The sequence below is a fragment of the Oscarella lobularis genome, chromosome 1, assembly GCF_947507565.1.
Source record: "Oscarella lobularis chromosome 1, ooOscLobu1.1, whole genome shotgun sequence".
Classification (NCBI taxonomy): Eukaryota; Metazoa; Porifera; class Homoscleromorpha; order Homosclerophorida; family Oscarellidae; genus Oscarella; species Oscarella lobularis.
The window spans coordinates 7,320,999-7,343,697 of NC_089175.1; the positions used below are offsets into that span (position 1 = coordinate 7,320,999).

The 22,699-nt window shown below is 44.2% G+C and overlaps 2 protein-coding genes and 5 long non-coding RNA genes across 7 annotated transcripts; 5 read left to right on the forward strand and 2 right to left on the reverse strand.

Moving 5' to 3' along the window:
• Positions 1-1,577: 1,577 nt before the first annotated feature.
• On the reverse strand, positions 1,578-4,783 carry LOC136194298 (uncharacterized). The gene is made up of 11 exons (XM_065983751.1): positions 4,165-4,783; positions 3,968-4,116; positions 3,738-3,920; positions 3,545-3,689; positions 3,301-3,493; positions 3,153-3,215; positions 3,014-3,100; positions 2,896-2,958; positions 2,774-2,836; positions 2,538-2,713; positions 1,578-2,485 (listed from the first exon to the last, which is right to left on the reverse strand). The coding sequence occupies exons 1-11, from the start codon at positions 4,766-4,768 to the stop codon at positions 1,659-1,661; spliced, it is 2,553 nt and encodes an 850-aa protein (XP_065839823.1). The 5' UTR covers positions 4,769-4,783; the 3' UTR covers positions 1,578-1,658.
• Positions 4,784-5,383: 600 nt separating this feature from the next.
• Positions 5,384-6,133, forward strand: LOC136199348 (kelch-like protein 7). The gene has a single exon (XM_065989530.1). The coding sequence runs from the start codon at positions 5,384-5,386 to the stop codon at positions 6,131-6,133; it is 750 nt and encodes a 249-aa protein (XP_065845602.1).
• Positions 6,134-6,147: 14 nt separating this feature from the next.
• Positions 6,148-8,128, forward strand: LOC136199631 (uncharacterized). The gene is made up of 6 exons (XR_010673127.1): positions 6,148-6,504; positions 6,554-6,614; positions 6,670-6,941; positions 6,992-7,442; positions 7,498-7,598; positions 7,646-8,128. It is a non-coding gene; the product is annotated as an uncharacterized lncRNA (long non-coding RNA).
• A 528-nt stretch (positions 8,129-8,656) lies between these two features.
• Positions 8,657-9,717, forward strand: LOC136185777 (uncharacterized). Its single transcript, XR_010669614.1, has 3 exons — positions 8,657-8,729; positions 8,813-8,967; positions 9,027-9,717. It is a non-coding gene; the product is annotated as an uncharacterized lncRNA (long non-coding RNA).
• A 5,698-nt stretch (positions 9,718-15,415) lies between these two features.
• On the reverse strand, positions 15,416-16,414 carry LOC136186707 (uncharacterized). The gene is made up of 3 exons (XR_010669750.1): positions 16,230-16,414; positions 15,955-16,158; positions 15,416-15,899 (listed from the first exon to the last, which is right to left on the reverse strand). It is a non-coding gene; the product is annotated as an uncharacterized lncRNA (long non-coding RNA).
• Positions 16,415-16,682: 268 nt separating this feature from the next.
• LOC136187559 (uncharacterized) lies at positions 16,683-17,944 on the forward strand. Its single transcript, XR_010669924.1, has 8 exons — positions 16,683-16,893; positions 16,944-16,998; positions 17,050-17,184; positions 17,248-17,399; positions 17,451-17,512; positions 17,564-17,633; positions 17,685-17,757; positions 17,809-17,944. It is a non-coding gene; the product is annotated as an uncharacterized lncRNA (long non-coding RNA).
• A 776-nt stretch (positions 17,945-18,720) lies between these two features.
• LOC136183660 (uncharacterized) lies at positions 18,721-20,366 on the forward strand. Its single transcript, XR_010669203.1, has 2 exons — positions 18,721-19,135; positions 19,282-20,366. It is a non-coding gene; the product is annotated as an uncharacterized lncRNA (long non-coding RNA).
• Positions 20,367-22,699: the final 2,333 nt, after the last annotated feature.

Consider the following 22,699-nt stretch of genomic DNA (forward strand, 5'->3'; position numbering starts at 1 on the left):
TCTGCTTATCTTTTGACCCTGTGGTGTCACTGCAAACAGGCACTAGGTCATACCCATCGTTTTATTTATATTCTTTAGGTTAATGTTCATCTAATTGCTATGGAGTCAGATTGACAAGAGAAGTAGACAACGTAGACAACTTAGTCAGGCAGCTGAGAGAGGAGTTCTACGTTGAGCCGTACAGTATGACTCCATAGACTAGCCCTCGCAGAGAAATAACGTCGCCCCTGTTGATGTTTACACGCAACACAGCTGACTACTAAAACAGGATGTGGAAAAGGCGAAGACCTATCATACTTCTTGCAGATTCTTTTATTTTTTTAGCTTTTTTATTACAATCGTAGCAATAGAGGCAGAAGGCCAAAGCTGAGTGTCTCACTCACTTTCAGGCATAAGGTAACTTTACTACAGGAATTAGTATAGGACCTGTGAGATTTTCCCCTGAGAGATAAGCACTAATGTGACGTAGGATTTTTCTTAGATAACGATGGCATATCTGACTAATTATAGTCAATGCCATTTTAGCTAATGTCTGCGTAAGATGGGCATTGATGGAATGAAGATGCAATTGAGGAAGAATATGATACACGTATAGGAACTTGATCTCCATTTCTTAGGACAAAAAAAGTGGGTGAGGCCCCTTTTGAGGGCTCGGACAGGCCGGGCCACTAGATTTTTGCTCGTAGCGGCCGATGAGAGCATTACTCGTGCCAGCATGATCTAACCCAGACGAAACACATCCCTAAGCTTTCTCTCAGTCGTAGGAGAGAAGCATTCGACTGAAGACGGAGGAGAGACGAGCGTCGAAAGAGCAAAGGTTAAATTCGCTCTTTCGCGATGGGGAACGAATGAGACGCGTCGATGGCACTGTCGCAGTGTCGGCTGTAGCTTTACCTTTAAACTGATCAATCGATTCGCCTCTTCCAGGCTTTCCTTCGGTTTTGCGAGGCGAAAAACTGCTCGTGAGACCCCTTAGGAGGCCTCACTTTCAATCGAGTCGTGTCATGAGCAAATTCGACTCACAAACAGCAATAGAAGCTCGTTCGGAGAGCGGGACGAGCTCGATTCGGCTAGAAAATCCGCGAAAGCTGAATCAGCTGATGTCAAGGGATGTCAAGTGACGTTTTGTCTATATCCGGGTGACTGTTGACGAAAAAGCAAAGTAAATCTTTTACTTTAGGATAAATTTTTTCGCAGTGCACTTTTTGCAGCAGTAAAACGGGGAACTTTTGCTACTAGTAGACGATCGCATCTTTTTTGAAAAAGTGAGGCTCCCGAAGGGGTCTCACTACTGTTTTTGTGTTGCCAAGGAGAAAGAAAAGAGAGCCAGGGCGCGAGTTGATCGTTGCGTTTTAAGGTACGGCTATTAGCCTAAGACCTATAGAAAGACGACGCAGTCGACGCATTTGAGCGCTTCTCCATGGCACAGGGACAAATTTCTCACCGTTCAGTTATCCTTTTAATTCAACTAATTGCTTTAAAAGGAAAATTTTCAAATGACGCAAAGCCCCGATCTAGCTATCTGCACCGCTTTTTTCTAAAAGATTGGATACGAATTTTTTAGAGGACATGGAAACATTTACAATATCAAAAAGACGTGTCGAAAATAAGAGGTAAAAACAAGCAGAAAAGCCCGAAAAACACCGCAGAAATTGAAGTTAATAAAAAGAACTTGATAGTACGACTTTGTGACTGTCTCTTCCAAACACTCCCTTCACCAGTCGCAACAAGGGAAAAATCCCAAGAGCTGACAAACGACTTTGACTGTCACTAAACTCAATCTTCAGCGCATCAAAGCATCCTTGTGCTGAGGGTCTATTGTTAGGGTCATCATCAATCAAACGAGAGCAAAGCATTAAAAGATTAGGACGATTAGCGAGAGCATCCAATTGAGTCTGCCTCACTTCAGGAATGGGACCCACCCCGGTAAAGATTTCTATCAAAGAAACGCCAACGCTGTACACGTCGCTAGGCAACGAGCTAGAAGCGGCAGTGCCGTCAGAACGCGGTGACCTTTCCGGAGCGAGATATTGCTGACTGACAGGGCCAGCCGACAGAGAACTCTCAATCAGATGAGCCGTTCCCAAGTCGCCCACTTTGACTTTCATATCTCTTGTGACGAGGATATTAGACGGGCGGACGTCACCGTGCACGTAGGGACGCGGACGAATCTGATGAAGATATGAAATACCTGACGTCATATCAATAGAAATAGACAATTGCTCGTAAATGGTCAGGTAAGAGCCAGTAGTGTGAGCTGCGTCGATGACTTCGCTCACTGATCCCTCGAGTAATTCCATGACCATTTGGAGAGGAATTCCTTCAGCCATCACCGCTCCGCAAACGGTCATAATGTTGGGATGATGAAGTCGACTGCAGACGAGGACTTCTTGTTCGAATAATGCCATGTTGCGTTGATTTGTGATGAGCTCGTGGATTTTTTTGACTGCAACCGTCATTCCGCGCCAACGGCTCACAAAAACGCCTGAGTGTGAATACATAATATTAACCGAGATATTATGCATTTCAGTTCTTACTTGCAAATCCTCCTGATCCTACTTTTTGATCAGTCAGGTGTACTTCGTCTTCTCTGATGTTCAACACGTCAGTGAATTCTTCAAGGCGTCGTTTCATTTCGTTACGAGATGCCTCCAGAGTTTGGCAGCGTGTCAATGCAACACTATGGTTACGCTGCACTGTCGCCAGTTCATCCCTAAAGAGTATTAAATGATGAAAGTAATTTTGCTGTTTAAGACGACGTTGCTTTGTATACCTGATATGAGAAATGTCTGCATCTTTTCGCTCTAAAAAACGTTGACATGACGCAAGTTCCTCCCTGTTCAAAAAAATAAAACACACTTATTATTTTGATTATTAGAAATCATTTTCAATGACCTTATGCGAGTAATGACACCGTCTTTATCCTGAGCAAGCCGTTGAGACGTGGCCAATTGCTGTCTAAAACAATGAATATATACACTATTGGCAGAACCCACTTTTTTTGTGGGGTTACTGAATGGAAGAAATCTGCTGGTCTTTTGCCTGTTCAAAACGACGTTGAGCAATAGATGCTTCTCTTTGAACAGATGCCATTTCCTGCCTATATAATTAAAAGCTGAAACCAAATTTATTCATTACTTTCAATAGATAACCTGATCTGTTCAATTTCTCCGTCTTTGCGCTCAACAAGACGATGAGAAGAGGTGAGTTCTTCTCTGAAAGAAAAAAAATAAACAGTATAATTTAAATTACACCTAAAATACGTTATACTTTACAATAGTGTACAACATAATATATAACCTGATAGACGATTTTTGTTCGGTCAATTGAGAGCACCTTCGTCGCAAATGCTCGAGCTCGCGTTGCATCATTTCAATATCTTCTCTGTCACTTGGAAGTGAAAGACGCGGAGATGAAGTTGCTGCACGAACTGACGCCTGTCTCGACGAGAGAATTTCTCGTCTAATTTTCATGTACGGCTCGTTTTTCACGTCTGCAAAACATGCTTCATTAAACGTCCCTAACTTAAATAAAATTTATTTACCAAGACAAAAGAAGCTTAAAATTGGCCTAACTGACCCATCCCAATTGAAACCACCACAGACAATGACGTCAGTAGTATTGTATTCGTTCTGCACACAATGACATGTGTGCCACCTAACTTTTCCCAATTGTGGATCGACGTCCATCTTTACAAATAATCATTAAAAATTCAATAAAAGTAAAATTATAACAACCTGATATGCTTTGGAATTGTCACAATCCAGAACGTAAACATAGTCTGAATTAGTTTTGTCGACCATTAGACCACCAACGAGAAGACAAATTGATTCGTCTTCTAATCCTTCTGTCACTAATTGACAAATTCTATGGTAGCGTCTTGCTGATGGTTTCACATTGAAATCAATGATTGTCCACAACTAAAAATATAACTAAACATAACTATTATTTAACTACGCAGGTTTACTTTTCGATTCAAATCTATTAAAATAGAGTGAGATTCTTTCTCCACGTCACTTCCATGAAGTAATGCTCGATGCTCGTCAATGGTTGCCATGGCAGCGTCAAGAAGTGGTTTTGGTCGTGTTCCACTTAATTCCAAATCCAACCACATTCCTAGTTCATATTTCAAATTATGATCAAATTGATATTAAATCGAGTCACCTTTTTCATTTCCCTCTTCAAGTCGAAATTCATAAATATCATTACTCCAATCGTTTTTATCCTGAGTTGCCCCAGACTGGAGTTTATCACGAGGAATCTTCTTTTCGCTCAATCCCCCAAACATGATCATTCTTGATCCAATCGCACACAAACAGCAGAATAAGCGTTCGTGCGGTTTCTTTCCTCGGATAGGCGTCGCTACTTCGATCCATTCCATTTTCTTCGGATCGAGACGATAAACGATTCCCAGGAAACGACCCTCGTCTGTCCATCCCCCGTATGAGTAGATCATCTTGTCGATGACAACACATCGTGCTCCCTGACAAGGTGGAGGAATCGTTCGACCTCCAGTCAATCGACGGATCCACTTCTTTTCCGCACTTCGAACATTCATCACAAAGATTTCATTGCGGGGAACGTATTTTGATCCATCGTAGCCACCGAAGAGATGAAGATGATCGTCGATCAACGCGGATTCATGAAAACACCGTTTCTCGGGTGCAATGGCTTGAGAGTCGTCTTCGGAGGAGTCGTTTTGCGAAGTATTTGACGTAGCGAAGCCATTTCTCTGACAACCAGTGCGCACGCGCAGTAAAAGGTTCATCTTTTCTTTGTGTGTTTCACCGAATGTTCTGGATTGAGCCCGTTTGATTGCATCATCAAATGAGACACAAATCGTCTCGGTTGCCGGCCTGTTTTCTCGGTGAAGCAATTTTTCTCGAGGAAACTGAATTGTGCAGCGAAATCGTCGATTCTTCGTCGACGAAGAAGCCAAATAGACCGCAAAAGATCAATTGGACAACTTATGAATGGTGGTGAGCGACGAAGACAAGAACCTGAGGTATGAGAGAGAGTAGACGGAGAGAAAGAGAGGTGGGGCCCCTTTCTCTCTTTTTCGGTTTCTGAACGTTATTTTTAGGGGCTCGTCTTTAGGCGGCATACAATGATGGAATAGAAAATATTTTCTGGATCTATTTTCTGCAGATAATGTGGTTGCCTTAATAATAAAAGAAGGAGTAAAGTGTGAACAAGAAAGTGCGGCTCGAAAGAACATAGAAAGAAAAAGGATCAGAGAAGTGGAAAAAGAAATGACTGTTGGCAGATTGAGGAATAAGGTTGTTGAATTGGGTTGTTAGAAATGTGATTGGGAGTTACATATATTTAGATTGGTCCTTCGATGGGAAATCAAAGTATCAAATGGGAGACAAACATACCAGACATGTCCTATGGTTCTTTGCCATCTGGACGTGTGGCTGAAATCAATGGAATGCTACATGTTGGTTGGGGGAATAGAATGATTCAGTTTAAGAAGGGAGCGTGGGAGGGAGAGGAGCATCATCTGCCGGGGATTAAAGGCATAGGAAGTGTCTTTGAATGTGAAGGGAAAGGATATGTCATCGATCAATGTTTGAGTATTTATGAATGGAAAAGTGAAACGAGAAATTTGGAATTATTAACTAAAATACCAGATGAATATCAACTCATTCACAGATCAGCAATTGGACACAATGGGATCATTTATCTTGTGGGAGGGCAGATATGGGGGAGTGGAAGAGTTGATTGTTTTGATATTAATAAGGGAGAATGGGAAACAATAAAGAAAATGAAGAAACAACGGAGATCCTGTTCATTGGCTGTGATTGATGATAAAATGTTTGTTGGAGGAGGGAGAGGGGCGGAGAATTCAGTTGAATGTTTCTCAATGGAGAAGCAAGACCGGATTCATATCAAACCAACTACAAAGAAAGAGTGTCAATTGTCATCATGGAATGGTAAACTCGTCGCAACAGGAGGATTGGGAAAGAGCAATTGCGTTGAAATGTATGATGAATTGTCTGGGGATTGGCTTCCATTGCCAGTAATGAATCAGGGACGATGCGACCATGGTGCATGTGCAACCAAAGACAATCAATTGATTGTAGTGGGGGGATTCGGTGGAGGGAAGTCAGTTGAATGTTTGAAAATGTAAATGTTTTTTGGGTCCCAATAAAAATTCGTGTTTTTTGTCGATTGCTCACCGTTCAGTGAGACGAAAATTCTCGCGACGCTTCAAATGAATTTCTGAGGCTCTTTTCACAGTTTCAGATAAAACGCTGGTAAAAAGAACAAATGAAATTTCTGCGGACGGCGAGAAATTCTCGAGAAACTCTTTGAATTTGACTAAGGCTTCGTTTTCTGGGGTTGAGACTGTGATGTCGAAGCACAGTGGAAGTGGAATTGAATCCAAGGGAATCAAAGCTCATTTTCAATAGGACGGAAGTGGACTTATTGGCATTGAAAAAGTCGAAGCCGTTTTCGAAAAACCGCCGGAAGCGGAAGCGGAACAATCGGCTTTCGAAAGCAAGAAAATTAGATAAATTTAAATAATTTTTAATTAATTTATATATAGGACTTGGGAATACCATATCAAGTTTAAATTCGTGTTTTTTTGTCGATTTGCTTACCGTTCAGTGAGACGACAATTTCCGCGACGCTTCAAATGAAATTTTCAGGCTCTTTTTACAGTTTTAGATAAAAAGCTGGTGAAAAGAAAAAATAAAAATTCCGCGGACGGCGAGAAATTCGAATTCAAAACCGCCATCAAACCGTCGAACCAACCAAAGAATGCAGGATGTTGCAGCAGATTTAGGTAGCTCTCGAGACGATAGCGAGCTAGGGAGACGGAGAACGCGAATACTGTATCACCAAACCAAAATCTTCGGTCATACGCAAAACAATTGGGAAGTAATCATCTTGGAAGGCTACCTTGACGACGTGCTCGAAGGGTCAGAGAGAAAGTATGTGGAGAAAAATTAATTATTTGCCTAGGATCGTAATTTCTCTAAAGGCTAAGCGAATCGGATGAGTGAGAGAAAGAGAAATTAAAGCGAGAGAAATGTCTCTTCTTGGAATCGTTCTCTACGAAACTCGAGAGAGGAGCTTCAGTCTGACGCGAAAAAATCTCAAAAACGCTCTCTGAGACGTGTGATTGGCTATAAAAGATATTTGATATTTAAACGTCATTAAATAGAAGGATATTTAAGCAAGCGACTCTTAGAGATTTGAGCGCCTATAGGTCCCTAATCCTAACACACGTCTCATAGGTATTTGAACTTGTATAGATCCTCAATCTTAGCACATGACTCTTAATTAAGGATTTGAACTTGTATAGATGCTCAGTTATCCTAGCATATGACTCTTAGGGATTTGAACGTCTATAGATTCTGTATCCTAGTATTGCGTCTGCTAGGCACGGATAAAGATAACTCGGAAGCTATGAGCCTTTTTTCATAGTTATGGTAACTCATCCCCATACACGTGGTAATGACTACGTTTAGTCTTTTGGTTGTTTAGGTGGCGCTGCAGCTATACTGTCTTGGGGTAAAATCTGTTGTTGGCTGCTTCCCACGTGGTTTTCTGCTCATCCGTTGACCCTGTGGTGTCACTGCAGACAGGCACTAAGTCACACCCATCGTTTTATATATTTTATTTCTATTTTTAGGTGTATTTTTTAATGGCTTATTGCTATGGAGTCAGATTGACGGGAGAAGTACAGCTTAGTCAAGCAGCTAAGAGAGGAGCTCAACGTTGAGCCGCATGACTCCATAGACAGGCCCTCGCAAAGAAATAACGTCGTCCCTGTTGACGTTTACACGCCACACAGCTGACTAGGGGGAAGACATATCTGTCATACTTCTTGTAGAGTTTTTGATTTTTTAGCTTTTTAATACATAGTAGCAATAGAGGCAGAAGGCCGTGGCTGAGTGTCTTACTCACTTTCAGGCGCCAATTTATTACAGGAATTCGTATAGGACCTGTGAGATAATCAATAATGTGACGTAGGATTTTCCTTAGATAACGATGGCATATCGGACTAATTATAGTCAATGCCATTTTAGCTGATATCTGCGTAGGATGGGCATTGATGGAATGAAGATGCAAGTGAGGAAATATCTGATACACGTATAGGAACTTGATCTCAATTTCTTAGGGCACTAAAATAAAAAAGTGGGTGAGGCCCCTTTTGAGGGCTCGGTACCGGCCGGGCCACTAGATTTTTGCTCGTAGCGGCCGATGAGAGCATTACTCGTCCTACATGATCTAACCCAGATGAAACACATCCCTAAGCTTTCTCTCAGTCGTAGGAGAGAAGCATTTGACTGAAGACGGAGGAGAGACGAGCGTCGAAAGAGCAAAGGTTAAATTCGCTCTTTCGCGATGGGGAACGACTAAGACGCGTCGATCGCACTGTCGCAGTGTCAGCTGTAGCTGTACCTTTAAACTTATCGATTGATTCACCTCTTCCAGCCTTTCCTTCGGTTTCGCGAGGCGAAAACTGTTCGTGAGACCCCTTAGGAGGCCTCACTTGCTATCGAGTCGTGTCGTAAGCAATTTCGACTCACAAACAGCAATAGAAGCTCGTTCGGAGAGCGGGACGAGTTCGATCCGGCTAGAAAATCGGCGAAAGCTGAATCAGCTGATGTCAAGTGACGTCTTGTCTATATCCGGGTGACTGTTGACGAAGAAGCAAAGTAGATCTTTCAGGATTAATTTTTTCGCCGTGCACTTTTTACGGCAGTGAAATGGTGAACTTTTGCTAGACGATCGCCCCTTTTTGAAAAAGTGAGGCTCCCTAAGGGGTCTCACTACTGTTTTTTTGTGTTGCAAGGAGAAGGAAAAGCCAGTCGGCGCGAGTTGATCGTTGCGTATTAAGGTACGGCTAAGACCTACAGAAAGACGACGCAGTCGACGCATTTCAGCGCTTCTCCATGGCGCAGGGACGAATTTGTCCGTCGCTCTATCGAGGCTCGTCTCTCCTCCATCGTAAGTCGAATCCTTTTCTCCGTCAAGCTAATGCAGGCTCAGAGGTGTGTATCGGTTAGGCTCAAATTATACGTCCGTACGATATTCACAGTAGCCGCTCCGAGCAATTGCTTCATGGCCCGGGGGATTCTGAACCCTCAAAGGGGGCCTCACCCACGGTTTGTCCGAGTGACATATTCTAATAAAAGACGCATTTGATAGTGCAATCATTATACGTTGTTTGTTTCTGATCTACGAAAAACGATCAATTATTGTTGTGACGTTCCTGTTCAAGAGATATGCTGACCACGTTCCGGGTGGCGTCAGATACGTAAACATGCGAAACCCCGATCGTACATTCGAACGATCCAAGAGGGAAGAAGCAATGCCACTCCAAGGGACATTGAGAGATTCGTTGCTCAGTATGGAAATGGTTCAGTATGGAAATGGTTATCAGTCGTTTGGCAGCGGAGCGAGAAATTACCAGGATTTCTCCGCAAGTCTTGTTCATTACCTGATAACAAATCATCGCTGCTGAGTCCAGCAATGGTATACTGATTCCGTTCTGCCCATTGCAGTGTCTTTGATTGATCTCGTTTTTTGAATTGTTCATTGCAACTAACCCCTTTCACGACCATAGGACCCCAAAACCCCATCGCGCGACGCGTAATATGAAGCGGAGCCGAGGCGCGAATGTCGCGCTGACTGTGTCTGTGTGTGCAACTGTGCGCTACACCAGCGCTAACTCAAAATTATGAAACCCTAATTAAATAGCCTAAAATAGTCTGTCACATGCAGCACAGATACAAGAGAGACACAGACACAGACACAGACACACAAACATCATGTGCTGCGCAGGATCACAATTCAGACTTTTCATTCTCCAGCTTGACTTCCTCTGTTTCTTTGGATTCTTTGGCCTCTTCTGACCCTACTTTGTGCTCCAGTTTATCTTGGTCGATCTCTTGTACTATTCCAAGCTGCAATTTGGAATCAGAAATTCTTTTCCGTAAGTTGGTTCTGACCAAATTACTGTATAGTGTGACACTGTGATTACGGTGCTGATATATGATATGAGACAACGGAAAATCAAGGCAAACTCAAATGAGCTACTTGACATGGTGTACTTTGTATCCAAAGTGTCCATAAGCTCGTCTCCTTCGAGTAAGTCCCTCGCTACCATCCAACTCAGAGGAGATTCGTTGTAGTAGGCAAGTCCGCATATTTTAAGGTTTGGCCCGACAGGTATTTCCTCAGAAACGCAATCCATGACCGCTTGAATCGTTGACACATGTTCTGTTTCGATGCACTCCACTGCTGTCCATACCAACAACAGTCGCCCTCCAGTGATGACCACATATACGTCAGACGCAGATAGGCTCATATTCGTCTTCGAGATTCGATATGACAGCAAGTAGATAGAATTCTCCCTGTCAACATCCCCCCTGAATTCTCTAACTTGCATTCTTGACGCTGCACTTTTCTGTCTTAAGTGTGAAACCACCTCACCTGCAGATTCTACCAGCACCACGTGCATATAAAGTTTGTCTGCTATTTTCTTTAGGGTTGCCTGCAGTTTGTGAAGCGCGTCTTCCCCCTTTTCAACCCGATTTATCATTTTGCTAATATCGTCTATAATGAGAACAAAAGGTCGTCCCGCTTTTGAATCGTAAGAAGACGCTTGTGGTAGAATTACATCCATCAGTAAACGTGAAGCGTCCTCTACGTCATTTCCAAATGGTGACGGAGAAGAGGAATATACGAAAAGCCTATTGGCAGCATTTCAGATGGAAGACGGAGATCAAAGGCACGCCGCAGGTTGTCAAACAGACGGCCTGGTTCGAACAATTTCCAAGAGCAGGCTTGTTTTTCCGCAACCGTGAGGTCCTACCATGCAAAACAGTGTATACTCCTTCTTCGACGACATTGAACAGGAATTTCTGAGCTTCTGCAGCACGATTAATGACGGGCTTTCTTTCTTTTAACGGGAAGTCGGGATAAATTCCTCCGTTTTCAATAGACGAAGCTAGATAATGCTTCTTTTTCTTATCTTACAAAGAGACAGAGGCAATAAATCAAATGAAATTGATGCAGCTGAGCGAAGACAGGTACAAAAAAAAGTTTTGAATCATTTCCTGGATTTTTTCTGTTTACCCAAGGCGTTTCAGTTTATTTATCGATATATTATATTAGATGTTAGAGAGGGGGCCCCTCAGCATTGATTCTAATGGATGCATATGCGCATAATATTGTTTGTTAGAGATGCATCTGCGTCTGTTACAGGCTAGGCTCCTTAGCTTTGATTCAAATGGATGCATGTGCTTGTAAATGGCGAGAACTAGTATACGGGACCTTCACGCCTTTGAATCGAACCAATCGATGTCTTCCCGCTGTCTGTGGTGCTCAAATCTAGCCGAAGCGACGCGTCGTCTTCCCGCGTTGACGCTAGAATGGCGAAATAACATCGCGTGGATCGACGCAATAACGCGCGATCTCGCGTCGTGTCGCAAATGCGTCGAAGCCTATCACGCGGCGCGAGAAGCAGACCCCGACCCCGACTACTACGGCCATCGATTGTTCGACTACGACGTCAACCGTCTAATTTCGTCGCTCCGTGAACGCCTCGCCTTGCCAATGGACTACGACGCAGACGAAGGAGCTGGACGAATTCGCACGATGCTGGCGGAAATTCTCACTTATCCGGAGTATCTTCTCAACGCCGACGTGGCGTATCTTTTCCAGCAGGCGTTCGAGGTGTACGAGAAGAAGAACGGCGAGGCATTGGAGGCTGAAGAAAATTTCGCTGGGATGTATATTTTGCTCGTTCATCCGTCCTATATGGTTAGTTATTTATTCCCCGAACACCAGGCGGGCGAAGCCCGCGCGCGCCCTGGCGGAAGGGGCTCTCAAACCATAGATATACTACTAGAGAATGATGGCCTGGTGTTGGCCATCATGCATAGCACGCGAGCGCCTTAGATAATAGTGTACGTTTAGGATCCTAACTAGTTCAGGTGCCCGTATATATCGAGTGAATGTCGAGTTCATTGAATCGATCGAGTCGATCGAGTCGATTAAGTCGATTAATATCGACTCAATCAATTCGATATGACTCTGTCGATTCGATAAACTCGATATCGATTCAATTTACTCGATATTGACTCGATATTGAGCCCATCAATTCGATGGACTCGATTTAATATTGACTCGATCGATTAGGTTTTGGGCTCACTTATGGATTACGTCATACGCCGTGAGGTTTTTGGCGAATGGCTCAATCGTTAATACACGATATTCGCACGTTATTGCGGTGCAAAATTAAATAGGTCTCTTAGAGTCATGAGATCAGATAACGTCTTTTCCAATACTTACAATGACGTCAATTTATCACATGACTCTAAGTGACCAATCAGAGACTGCAGCCCAGTTTGCAGCGTAGACATAACAGTACTGTACTGTTCTATCCATGTTGCCACCAAGGATAAATACTATTAAGCATAACGAGAACATAATTTATTAGTAACGTTGATAAAGGAAACGCAGTAAAGGAGCAATGGGTTCGTCGTGCTGCGAGGCTCGCAGCGCACGCAAACTCAATTGCGAGTGATAATAGGCCTCCTGACTGAAGGGGCAGAAGTTGCGGTTAAGTAAGGGGGTGGTAGCTGTGGGTCACATGAGAGGTAAAATTAATTGCTGGTTTTTGCGGAAATAAGTCATGCCAACTAACATGGTTAGGCAGTGTGATGCACATAAATTAGAATAATAGGAATTTTAGATAGCGTGCTGAGGGTGTTCGGGGATCACATGACGGCTCACAAAAGGCCATCATTATCTAGTTTAGAGATGATTGAATTTGTTGAGCGTTACTTTTAGATTCGACGATGGGCGCTCAAGTCGGTCCGAGACCGAGGCGTCGTCGACGCGCTTCGATGGGACAAGTTGAAATTTTCATTTGAAACCGTCTTCTCGTCAATCGACTGCGCCTCGCCCCCCGTTCGCCTTCCGTGTCCCGATCTCTTTCCTCCGAAGCATCTCTTCGGCCACACCTATGATCTCTGGATCGGCGTCGTGATGCTTCTCGTCTCCATGGACAGGCAAACAATTCGAAATCGTTTTCTCTGCGACGACGGTTTTCGACCCGTCGTCTCGCGAATAGTCCAAGATCTTCGAGGCGACATCCTCTCATTCTGGCAGATCTTTCGCTGCCTAGTCATTCTTCTCGAACGCGCTGGCAATCTCGTGTGGACACTCGTGCCAACCGTCCGACCTGAAGCCGTCTTCTACACCATAACGACGCACGATTTGTACGTGCAGGAGTTGGAGCGAATGTCGTTGGTGTCGTCGTCAGGAAACGAACAATCTCTTTCTTTGGCTGACGAAGAAACGAACAGCGAAATCGCCTGCACTTGGACTGGTCAATCGTCGTCGCGAAGCCGAGCGAGAAGTCTTTTTCACGCGTGGACGTTCGATTGGTTTCTTCCGTTTCTCGTTTCTCTAAGAGGCGAGACAACTCGGCGTCTCTCTTCAAAGGTCTTTTCGTTTCTTTTCCGTTTTCTCGACGTCGCGCCTGAGCTTCGCGGCTTGCCGCGCTATTTGAGGTCGGCGTCCATCCTTCTGCAGCTGATCACCCATTTCATTGAGGAGGAAGCGTACGACGTCATCGAGTCGTCGTCGCCCCGTGCGTGGATTTCCTATCTCCTCGATATCGCCTTGCTGAGGGGACGGGGCACGTGCTCGGAATATTCTTTGCTTCCTGCAACTCTGCATCCTGCGTCAGTGTTTCCGCTGATTGCGAGGCAAGCGCGAAACACGATCATTTTGCTTCTGCGCAAGGGAGGCGTCGCTTCGGCGGAAGCGCGACGATACGCAGAGCTGGTTCGGCCGCTATCTAACGATGATTACTACAAATGTTATTTCATGACGGAGCAGGATCAGAAACGTCTTTGCGAGCGTCTCGTTAACTGTGTGAAAGAACTAACGGCTGATTTACCACCGCAGCCGGCCCTACCGCAGCAGCACGCCCCACCACCGCAGTCACCGCAGCGTTCTGACGATGACATCTTGGAGATGATCATCAGAAAAAGACAGGCTGAAATAATAGTAATATCTGATTCATCGTCATCGTCGGAAGACGAAATGAAAAGAAGGGGGAGAAGAAAGAAGAAGAAAACCGCGTATTCTGAGGACAAGGAGTGGACTCCTTCTCCTCATTTTAAACATCTACATGCGCAGGCTGTCAAGACCTCATCAAAAAAGGCCAAGAAAAACGTTGCGCCGTCGCGCAAAAAAAAAGAAAGGCATCTCGAAACGGTGGTACAAAATATTAAAGAGAGACCTCAGAGAAAGAAAGTGCCGTCGCTGGCCGAAAAACTTATGTCTTCTTCAAGTTGTATACCCGTACTGAAGAAACGTGGCGCCAAGCCTAGCAGCAGCGCTTTAATGAATGAAGAAGAAGCCACATCGACGAAAGCGCCCATGTTCGAATCGACTCCTCGCGCCGATGACAGACTTGTCAGTGAAATCCAGCCGCCAAACCCGCTACAATCGCCGTCATCGCCGCCGTCCCAGAATCAAACCGGAGACATAGGGTAATTCAGATCAAAGGAAATTATTCAGCTTGGATTAATCTTGTCTAGATTTTTGGAAAGTGAGCAGAGGCTAAACGTCGCTCTGACGCGGGCGAGGAAATCTCTGTACGTCGTCGGAAGCTCGTTATCTGTAAAATATAATGGCAATAACGTTGCTGTGTACATGCAAGCATTTTGTTGTATCATAGGTCGATGCCACTTGGAATGCTCTCGTGAGAGACGCCAATTCGCGAGGCGTTGTCGTCAAACTTCCCAAAGGAAATTATGATTCGGCGATCGAAAAATGCTTGGCAGTGCCTTCGGGGCAAGCTGAAGAGCACGTCAAGTCGACTGCCGCTGTCGCCATTCCAGCGAGAAAACCTCGTCGCGTTCCCGTCGCTAGCAGCACTCGTCCTCCTCCTCCTCCTCCTCCACCGCCACCTCCGCCACCGCCGCCGACTCCCAATCGAACCGTCACGGCGCCGGAGAGAAAACCTCTCAGCATTCCCGTCGCTAGCAGCACTCGTCCTTCTCTCCCTCCTCCTCCTCCTCCTCCTCCTCCTCCTCCTCCTCCTCCTCCTCCTCCTCCTCCTCCTCCTCCTCCTCCTCCTCCTCCTCCTCCTCCTCCTCCTCCTCCTCCTCCTCCTCCTCCTCCTCCTCCTCCTCCTCCTCCTCCTCCTCCTCCTCCTCCTCCTCCTCCTCCTCCTCCTCCTCCTCCTCCTCCTCCTCCTCCTCCTCCTCCTCCTCCTCCTCCTCCTCCTCCTCCTCCTCCTCCTCCTCCTCCTCCTCCTCCTCCTCCTCCTCCTCCTCCTCCTCCTCCTCCTCCTCCTCCTCCTCCTCCTCCTCCTCCTCCTCCTCCTCCTCCTCCTCCTCCTCCTCCTCCGCTACCTCCGCCACCGCCGCCGACTCCCAATCGAACCGTCACGGCGCCGGCGAGAAAACTTCTCAGCATTCCCGTCGCTAGCAGCACTCGTCCTTCTCTCTCTCCTCCTCCTCCACCGCGACCTCCGCCACCGCCGCCGACTCGCAATCGAACCTTCACGCCTTCCATTCTAGCGAGAAAACCTATCCGCAGTACCGTCGCTAGCAGCACTCGTCCTCCTCTCTCTTCTCCTCCTCCACCGCGACCTCCGCCGTCGGCGCCGGGATCGTCTAAGTACCCACTGCGACAAGCGCACTCTTTTTCAGAAAAGGAGAAGCGGCTTCTCGTGGACAAACCACCGGAGAAGTTTACAAAGTTTCGATCAAAGGAGAAATTGCATAAAAAAAGGAAGAAACAAAAGTAGTGAAAACAATTTATTTGAGTTTTATTTGTTTGATCAAAACTTTGAGTTGCTTGATTAAAAATTTTGAGTTGGATAATTAAAACTTTGAGTTAAAGAGTTTCTTATGATGTAGAAATACATAAGGAATATAAAATTAACATTTTTCTTGCTGTTACCTGTGAGATTTCAGCTTCAATTTTAATTCGAAACGTCTTCTTCCCGGATTGTCACGGATGCCTTTTTCTGTTCTTGCACTTCGGAAAAAGTCGTCTTCGAGAATGACTGGTGTGCAGCCCATCAAGACATCAAGTAGGTGACGTGCTCAATACAAGGCAATAGGACGACTTCTGAGATACTCTGGATAGGGAATAGGTCCATGTCTATCAACGCAAAAAATTCTCCCTTTAGTATAAGTATCCGATTTATTGTTCTCGTTGGGGTTGCGATTTACACAAGTTGAGGATCATCGGCTTTCATGTCTTTAGGCTCTCAATGAAGTCAATAGGCTCTCAATGAAGTCTATAGGCTCTCAATGGAGTCTATAGGCTCTCAATGAAGTCAATAGGCTCTCAATGGAGTCTATGGGCTCTCAATGAAGTCTATAGGCTCTCGGACGATGGACACAGCTGCGACTTCTTTTATGGAAGAACTACGTTGCCTATAGACTCCATTGAGAGCCTATAGACTTCATTGAGAGCCTATTGACTCCATTGAGAGCCTATTGACTTCATTGAGAGCCTATAGACTTCATTGAGAGCCTATTGACTCATTGAGAGACTATAGACTTCATTGAGAGCATACAGACTTCATTGAGAGCCTTTTGACTCCATTGTCCCATTTGAATGGGTTTCGGACGGCGCGAGGAAAGAAACTTCGGAGTGGTAGCGTGCGCTAGCTCGCAGAAGATCACTGCTCAACAGAACGCAATAGAAGCGGCGAGTCAAGCGGCGAGTCTCTTGGCGTACGCAGACCGTAGACTGGATCGATTGAGACAGGCGAGGGACTGAGGGGCCTCACCAGCAAGAAAGCATTCTACAATTTGATCAGGACGATCGATAGACTATTCTCTTCTCTCGAATCTCTAAAGAACTCCACGGCAAGAGATCGCTTCAAGGGTTAAGCGCAATCGATCGGCGATAGACGTGATCGAACGATTTTTTCCTAGTTCCCCCAGATGGGGCCCCCTCTCCAAGTGAAGCCGGCGGACACGCAGAAAAAAGGCAAGAATCGCATTTTGCGCGCGGCCAAATATTTATTCGACGCGTGCGTAGAAGAGGCAAAGTTCTTCGTCGAAACGATCCCCAAGGCGACGTCATTCGCCGAAGAGGTGATGAAGAAAACTTCTCCGCCTTTCGGAACCGTGCGACATACTGCTCTCCTAGTATAAATTAATTAATAAGGAAAAGGTATCGCGAAAGAAAAAAACCAAGGGAGAGGGAGGGTCTTTTTTAATTGATTCTTTTTTTCAGGGTGCGCTTTTTTTCTTTTGCTTTCCTTCTCATCTCTTTTTGCGGCTTTTTCATCTCTTTTTGCGGCTTTTTTATCTCTTTTTGTGGCTTTTTTCATCTCTTGAAATTCCGAAAATTCATTTAAATTCCTCTAAATTACCTCAAGGCTTCTTGTGAGCCTGTTCCCCTTCTTTTTTGCTTTGCTTCACATGTCTTTTTTGCAGCTTTTCGCTTTTGCAGCTTTTTTCATTGAAACACAAAAATTTAAATTTCCTTAAATCTTCCTGTGAGCCTATTCCACTTCTATTTTGCTTTTCTTCACATGTCTTTTTTGCAGCTTTTTCATCGCTTTTGCAGCTTTTTTCATCGCTTGAAACACAAAAATTTAAATTTCCTAAAAGCTTCCTGTGAGCCTATTCCCCTTCTTTTTTGCTTTGCTTTACATGTCTTTTTTGCAGCTTTTTTTTATCGCTTTTGCCGCTTTTTTTCATCGCTTGAAACACAAAAATTTAAATTTCCTTAAAGCTTCCTGTGAGCCTATTCCCCTTCTTTTTTACTTTGCTTTACATGTCTTTTTTGCAGCTTTTTTGCATCGCTTTTGCAGCTTTTTTCATCGCTTGAAACACAAATTTAAATTTCCTTAATTACGTATTGGCGGACGCTACACTAGTACACTGTAATAAAAACCGTATATAAAATTGTGAATAAAAGTGAGGCTCATGAAGTACTGTATGCTCTATCCCACAACAGGCCAAAATAAGTGTACATAGACTATATTGCGATGAAAACCCGCAAAAGAGCCAGCAACCGTCGAACCAACCAAAAAATGAAGATGACGCAGGATGTTGCAGCAGATTCAGATAGCTATCGAGACGATAGCGAGCTAGGGAGACGGAGAGCGCGACTGCTGTATTACCAAACCAACTTCTTCGGTCGTACGCAAAACAATTGACGTCACATGGGAAGTAATCATCTTGGAAGGCTAACTTGACGACGTGTTCGAGATCTCTCTATTCTTTGGAATCGTTCTCTACGAAACTCAAGAGAGGAGCTTCAGCCTGACGTGAGAAAATCTCAAAAACGCTCTCTGAGACGTCTGATTGGCTTTAAGTGAAGATTTAAGCGATGGAAAAAAAGCTGCAAAAAAGGACATGTGAAGCAAAGCAAAAAAGAAGGGGAAAAGGCTCACAAGAAGTTTTTTGTTTAAGTTTAGTATTGTATTCTAAGCGACGAAAAAAGCTGCAAAAAGACGTTAAGCGATGAAAAAAGGTGCAAGAAAAGACATGTGAAGCAAAGCAAAAAAGAAGGGGAATAGGCTCACAAGAAGCTTTAATTACATGTCAAGCTCTGTTTCTTGATTAAACTCAGTTGGCAGCAATTTACATTAGAGCAGAAAAGTATGATGCTGATGCTGCACTTTTCCTCATCCTTCTCGTCTCCAAACTTGAAAAATGGTAGCGTGCGTTAAGTCTTCTCGTCCGGTTTTCTTTCTCTTCTTCTCGATCAACGACGGTATGTTTTACGTTGGTAATGGTTATCAGGTAGACTGGAGGGGTGTTGTAGCTCTTCGTCTTGCTTTCTAAGTCTTGCTTGGCCTTGTAGCAAAAGAGCTCTTTTCCTATGGCCTAGGCTTGCTCTTGCCCTCTGCGTAGTAGTCGACTGTGCCGTTGCAGACTGTCTACGTACCTCGACTTTACTAGATAGCTATGAAAGTCGACAGTTGCAGGCCTGAGGAGAAATCTGACATTTTCACGCCTTCAACTCGTACTAGACCAGAACAAATGATACATTTTTCTTTCTATTTTAAAACGAGTGTTTTCAGATTACCAGAGTGAGTTCTTTATTTTTGTGGCGACTTCTACTGGCAAAGTCGTCGTCAACACATTCCAACCTCACCATACTTTTTAGTGTTAGTACACTAACTTTTGCTAGAAATTCCAAAATGATTAGTTTAATTCTATTTAAAACATAAATATTGGTACTATATATAGGTAATGGTTCGTTCCTATAAACTTGGTTCGTTCCTAAACTGATAATATATAGATCTTTCTTTAGGATGGAGCCATCTGTCATGCAGTTTTTTGTAGTTTTAATTCTCTCGCTCGTCGTCACTGTAATGATGCTCTTCGCCACGATCCATCTTCCCAACGTCTCACACTACCGCCGCACTGCCAACATCTGCATCTTCGACTTGAGTTGCTACGGACCGCACTCGCTCCTCGTCTGCTCAAACATTTAACAACGCACGCAACTACGACGAACTCTACTTCAAATCAGCCCAATTCGCCACAGACGACGATTTCATAACGGAACACTCCTCCGTCGCATACGACACTTGCGCCGTTGTCAGCTCCTCAGGCAATCTTCTCAACTACGAATTTGGTGCTGAAATCGACTCACGCGACGTTGTGTTCTGTATCTATAAAGGGATACGAAAAATACGTTGAAAGTCGCGAAGGCGACGTTCTCGTTCTTAATTATTTGAAATCGCATTGGCCTTGCCATGACGTAAAGCTTTTTTTGTGACGAGTCATCGGAATCCGACTGCCTATGCGGAGTTTGTGAGGAACTGATGGACGCGGTACGGACGCAAGACCTACGGTATGGCACCTCGCGTTTTTGAATTGAGTAATCGCCTGTTTTACGCTTATGGGCGAAAGTATGGGACTGCTAGGTCGCGGCTTTGGGTTGCATTTAAGTGGATGGTTTCAACGTCTGGTTTCGATGCTGTTGTGTTTTCTTTGCACTTGTGTCGTGAAGTGCACATGTATTGTTTTGGGTTGCGAGAGGCGAAGTGATTTGAGTATTTTAATAATGCGACTGTGAAAGAAGTTCGGAATTCGCACGATTTTCCTGCTGTAGCGTTGTTTTTTACCGGCTATGCTGATGGTAGGCATTATAGTTCTTTCGTCGATTTGTCCTGGAAGGGATATGGCAAATTGATCATTCACGGACCGTCTCTTCTATAGAAACTACCACTAGCCCTTCGTAGTTTCTTGGAAATATTCAATTTACGTAATCGTAGTCTAATTGGCAATGCTTTCGCTGTGAGCAATGCTATATGCTGCAATGGGCATCTTTGCTTTGAAAGATGCTCATGTAGACTGTTGCCTAAGTGTGAATAAAACAGATGCATTGGTTGATTGCATTCCAGGCGCTCACATATAATAAGAGTGATACTGAAGCAAGATTTTCTAATTAAATAACACTCTAATTTTCCCCAGAAGTAAATCATTCATGTACCAGAGAATGACATCAGAAAACACTACTGTAGTAGCTAGTAGTAACAACGCCGTAAAAATCGTCTGGTATCATAATCATTTGCATTCTCTTTTACAATTACGCCAAAGAATGAGCCGTACGTCTTTTCCTTTCAAGCGCTGAAACGCCCAGCTCACGTGCAGCGCATGTTTTCGCGCCATACGTGCAGCACGTGATTGTCCGGAACTTTTCGTGACATCAATGACACGTGTCAAACTCCCGTAAAGATAGTTCGGAGCAGCACGACGACGAAACGGCTCCAGGAAAACCCGCTCCAGCTCGCTGCTGGTTTTAGTTTAACCTCTCTCATTGCAGCCTCTACCCGATCGCGAAGGGAAAAACTCGCTTCTACGTCGTTTGAGTCTTCTTCGTGGCTCGATCGTTCTGCTTTCCTTCGTCAATGGTAAGCCGATCGATTGTTTTCCGCAGACAGTCGCTGCCAGTCGTCTATTTTGCTCCAGTTCGCCGAACGAGGACTCGACATGACACTCGAAGATGGCGCCGTTGCGGGGGCGTGACGCGGTGTGGGTGCGCGTTTCGCTATAGTGTCTCTTCTTAGGCTTCGATGACGTTCTTTCGCCGATTGAAGCTCTTCCGATCTGTTTCGCTTGCAAAAACGACTTTGCGTGAGTGGGGGCCCCCTTTTTTCGACCAGGCACTTTGAAAAATCGAAGCAAATTCTCATTGGTTTAGGCTCTAACGTTTGTTTTCTCAGGCAAATGTTTCTCTCTTGCGCTTTCTGCGTCCTCATTTGCAGCTAGAAGCCGTATCACTCACGTTTTGGCTAATTCCTTTTGTTTTTAGCACTTTCGAAGGCGCCCTTTTAAAAGTAAACAACTCTTTTAAAGCATTAGGTTCGGTTGCTCTCACGTCGCAAAGGAATCGTGCTGCTTTAGTGAGTGGGGCCCCTTTCAAGGAACATTGAAAAGATTAGGTGAGGTTAATTTTTCTCGACCCTAACGTTTGTTTCCTTAGGTATAGATTCTTTATCGTGAACGGTGCAATTTTTCAATGCTACAGTAGGCGTACGGTGGTGGTATGACTCTTCAGATATTTATTACCATTTTTATTAGGTGTACTTACGTACCTGTTTTTTTATTTCAGCATAGGTTCTTCACGTAATTAATTAATTAATTAATTAATGGGGCGAATTTCTTCAATACTGGGCGTGGTCAATCACGGGTGGTATGACTCCTTTATATTTATTTATTAGCATTTCCTTATAGACTTGTTTGATTTAGGTGTACCTACGTACCTGTCCTTCTATAATTAATTTTGTATTAATCTTTTATTTCATTGTAGGTTCTTCGTGTATTTTCACTTCATTTTTCTTTATCATTTACACGTCATCTTCTTACGCTTCAACTTCACCTAATCTTCACCTCGTCAATCATCTTACTTTAGGCATCTATAGAGGAAATTAGAGGCAGTTAGGGTAGAGGATATTAATTAATTAGTTAATTAATTAATTAATTAATTAATTAATTAATTAGATAGATAATTAGAATTTTTCTATTAATTTTGACTAATGTTATTTTTCTTGCAGGCGTCCTGATGAAGATCGTCGCCTCAACGGAAGACGACAGTCAAATAAAGGTTTCTGTATTAATCGATCGTCTTTTTCGTACTTCTTCTTTCTTTAGGGGCCTAGGTGCGGACGGGATTGTTCTACGCCTATTGAAGACGTCTGATACGGTACCTGTATCTTTTCCGTGCGCTTTCTTTTGCTTTCTTTTTTTTTAGATTTAGGTTGGATGCAAGATGGGAAGGCAAGGGGACGACGTTGACGTAAGTTAGGGACGAGGATCGAGGTATCTGTATGTAGTGCTTCCTTTTTCACTTGCTGGCTTTTTTGAATAGATGATGCTGACATGAAGGGGACGAAGACGAAGAAGAAGCAGACGAAGAGGAAGTGGACGAAGAAATGCAAGAGGTATCTGTATGGAGTACTCATTTTTTCGTTTGCTTTCTTTTCTTTGAGATTTAGGTTTTCAAGGACGCAGGGACGAAGAAGAGGGACGAAGAAGAGGGACGAAGATGACGTGAACGAAGAAATTTCAAAGGTATCTGTATGGATTGATTAGTTTTTCTTTTGCTTGCTTTCGTTTGAGCTTTAGGTGCACCAGGATGACGAAGATGATGCAGACGAAAACGAAGTCGACGAAGATGATGTTGACGAAGAAAGTACTGAGGTATCTGTATGGATTGCTTA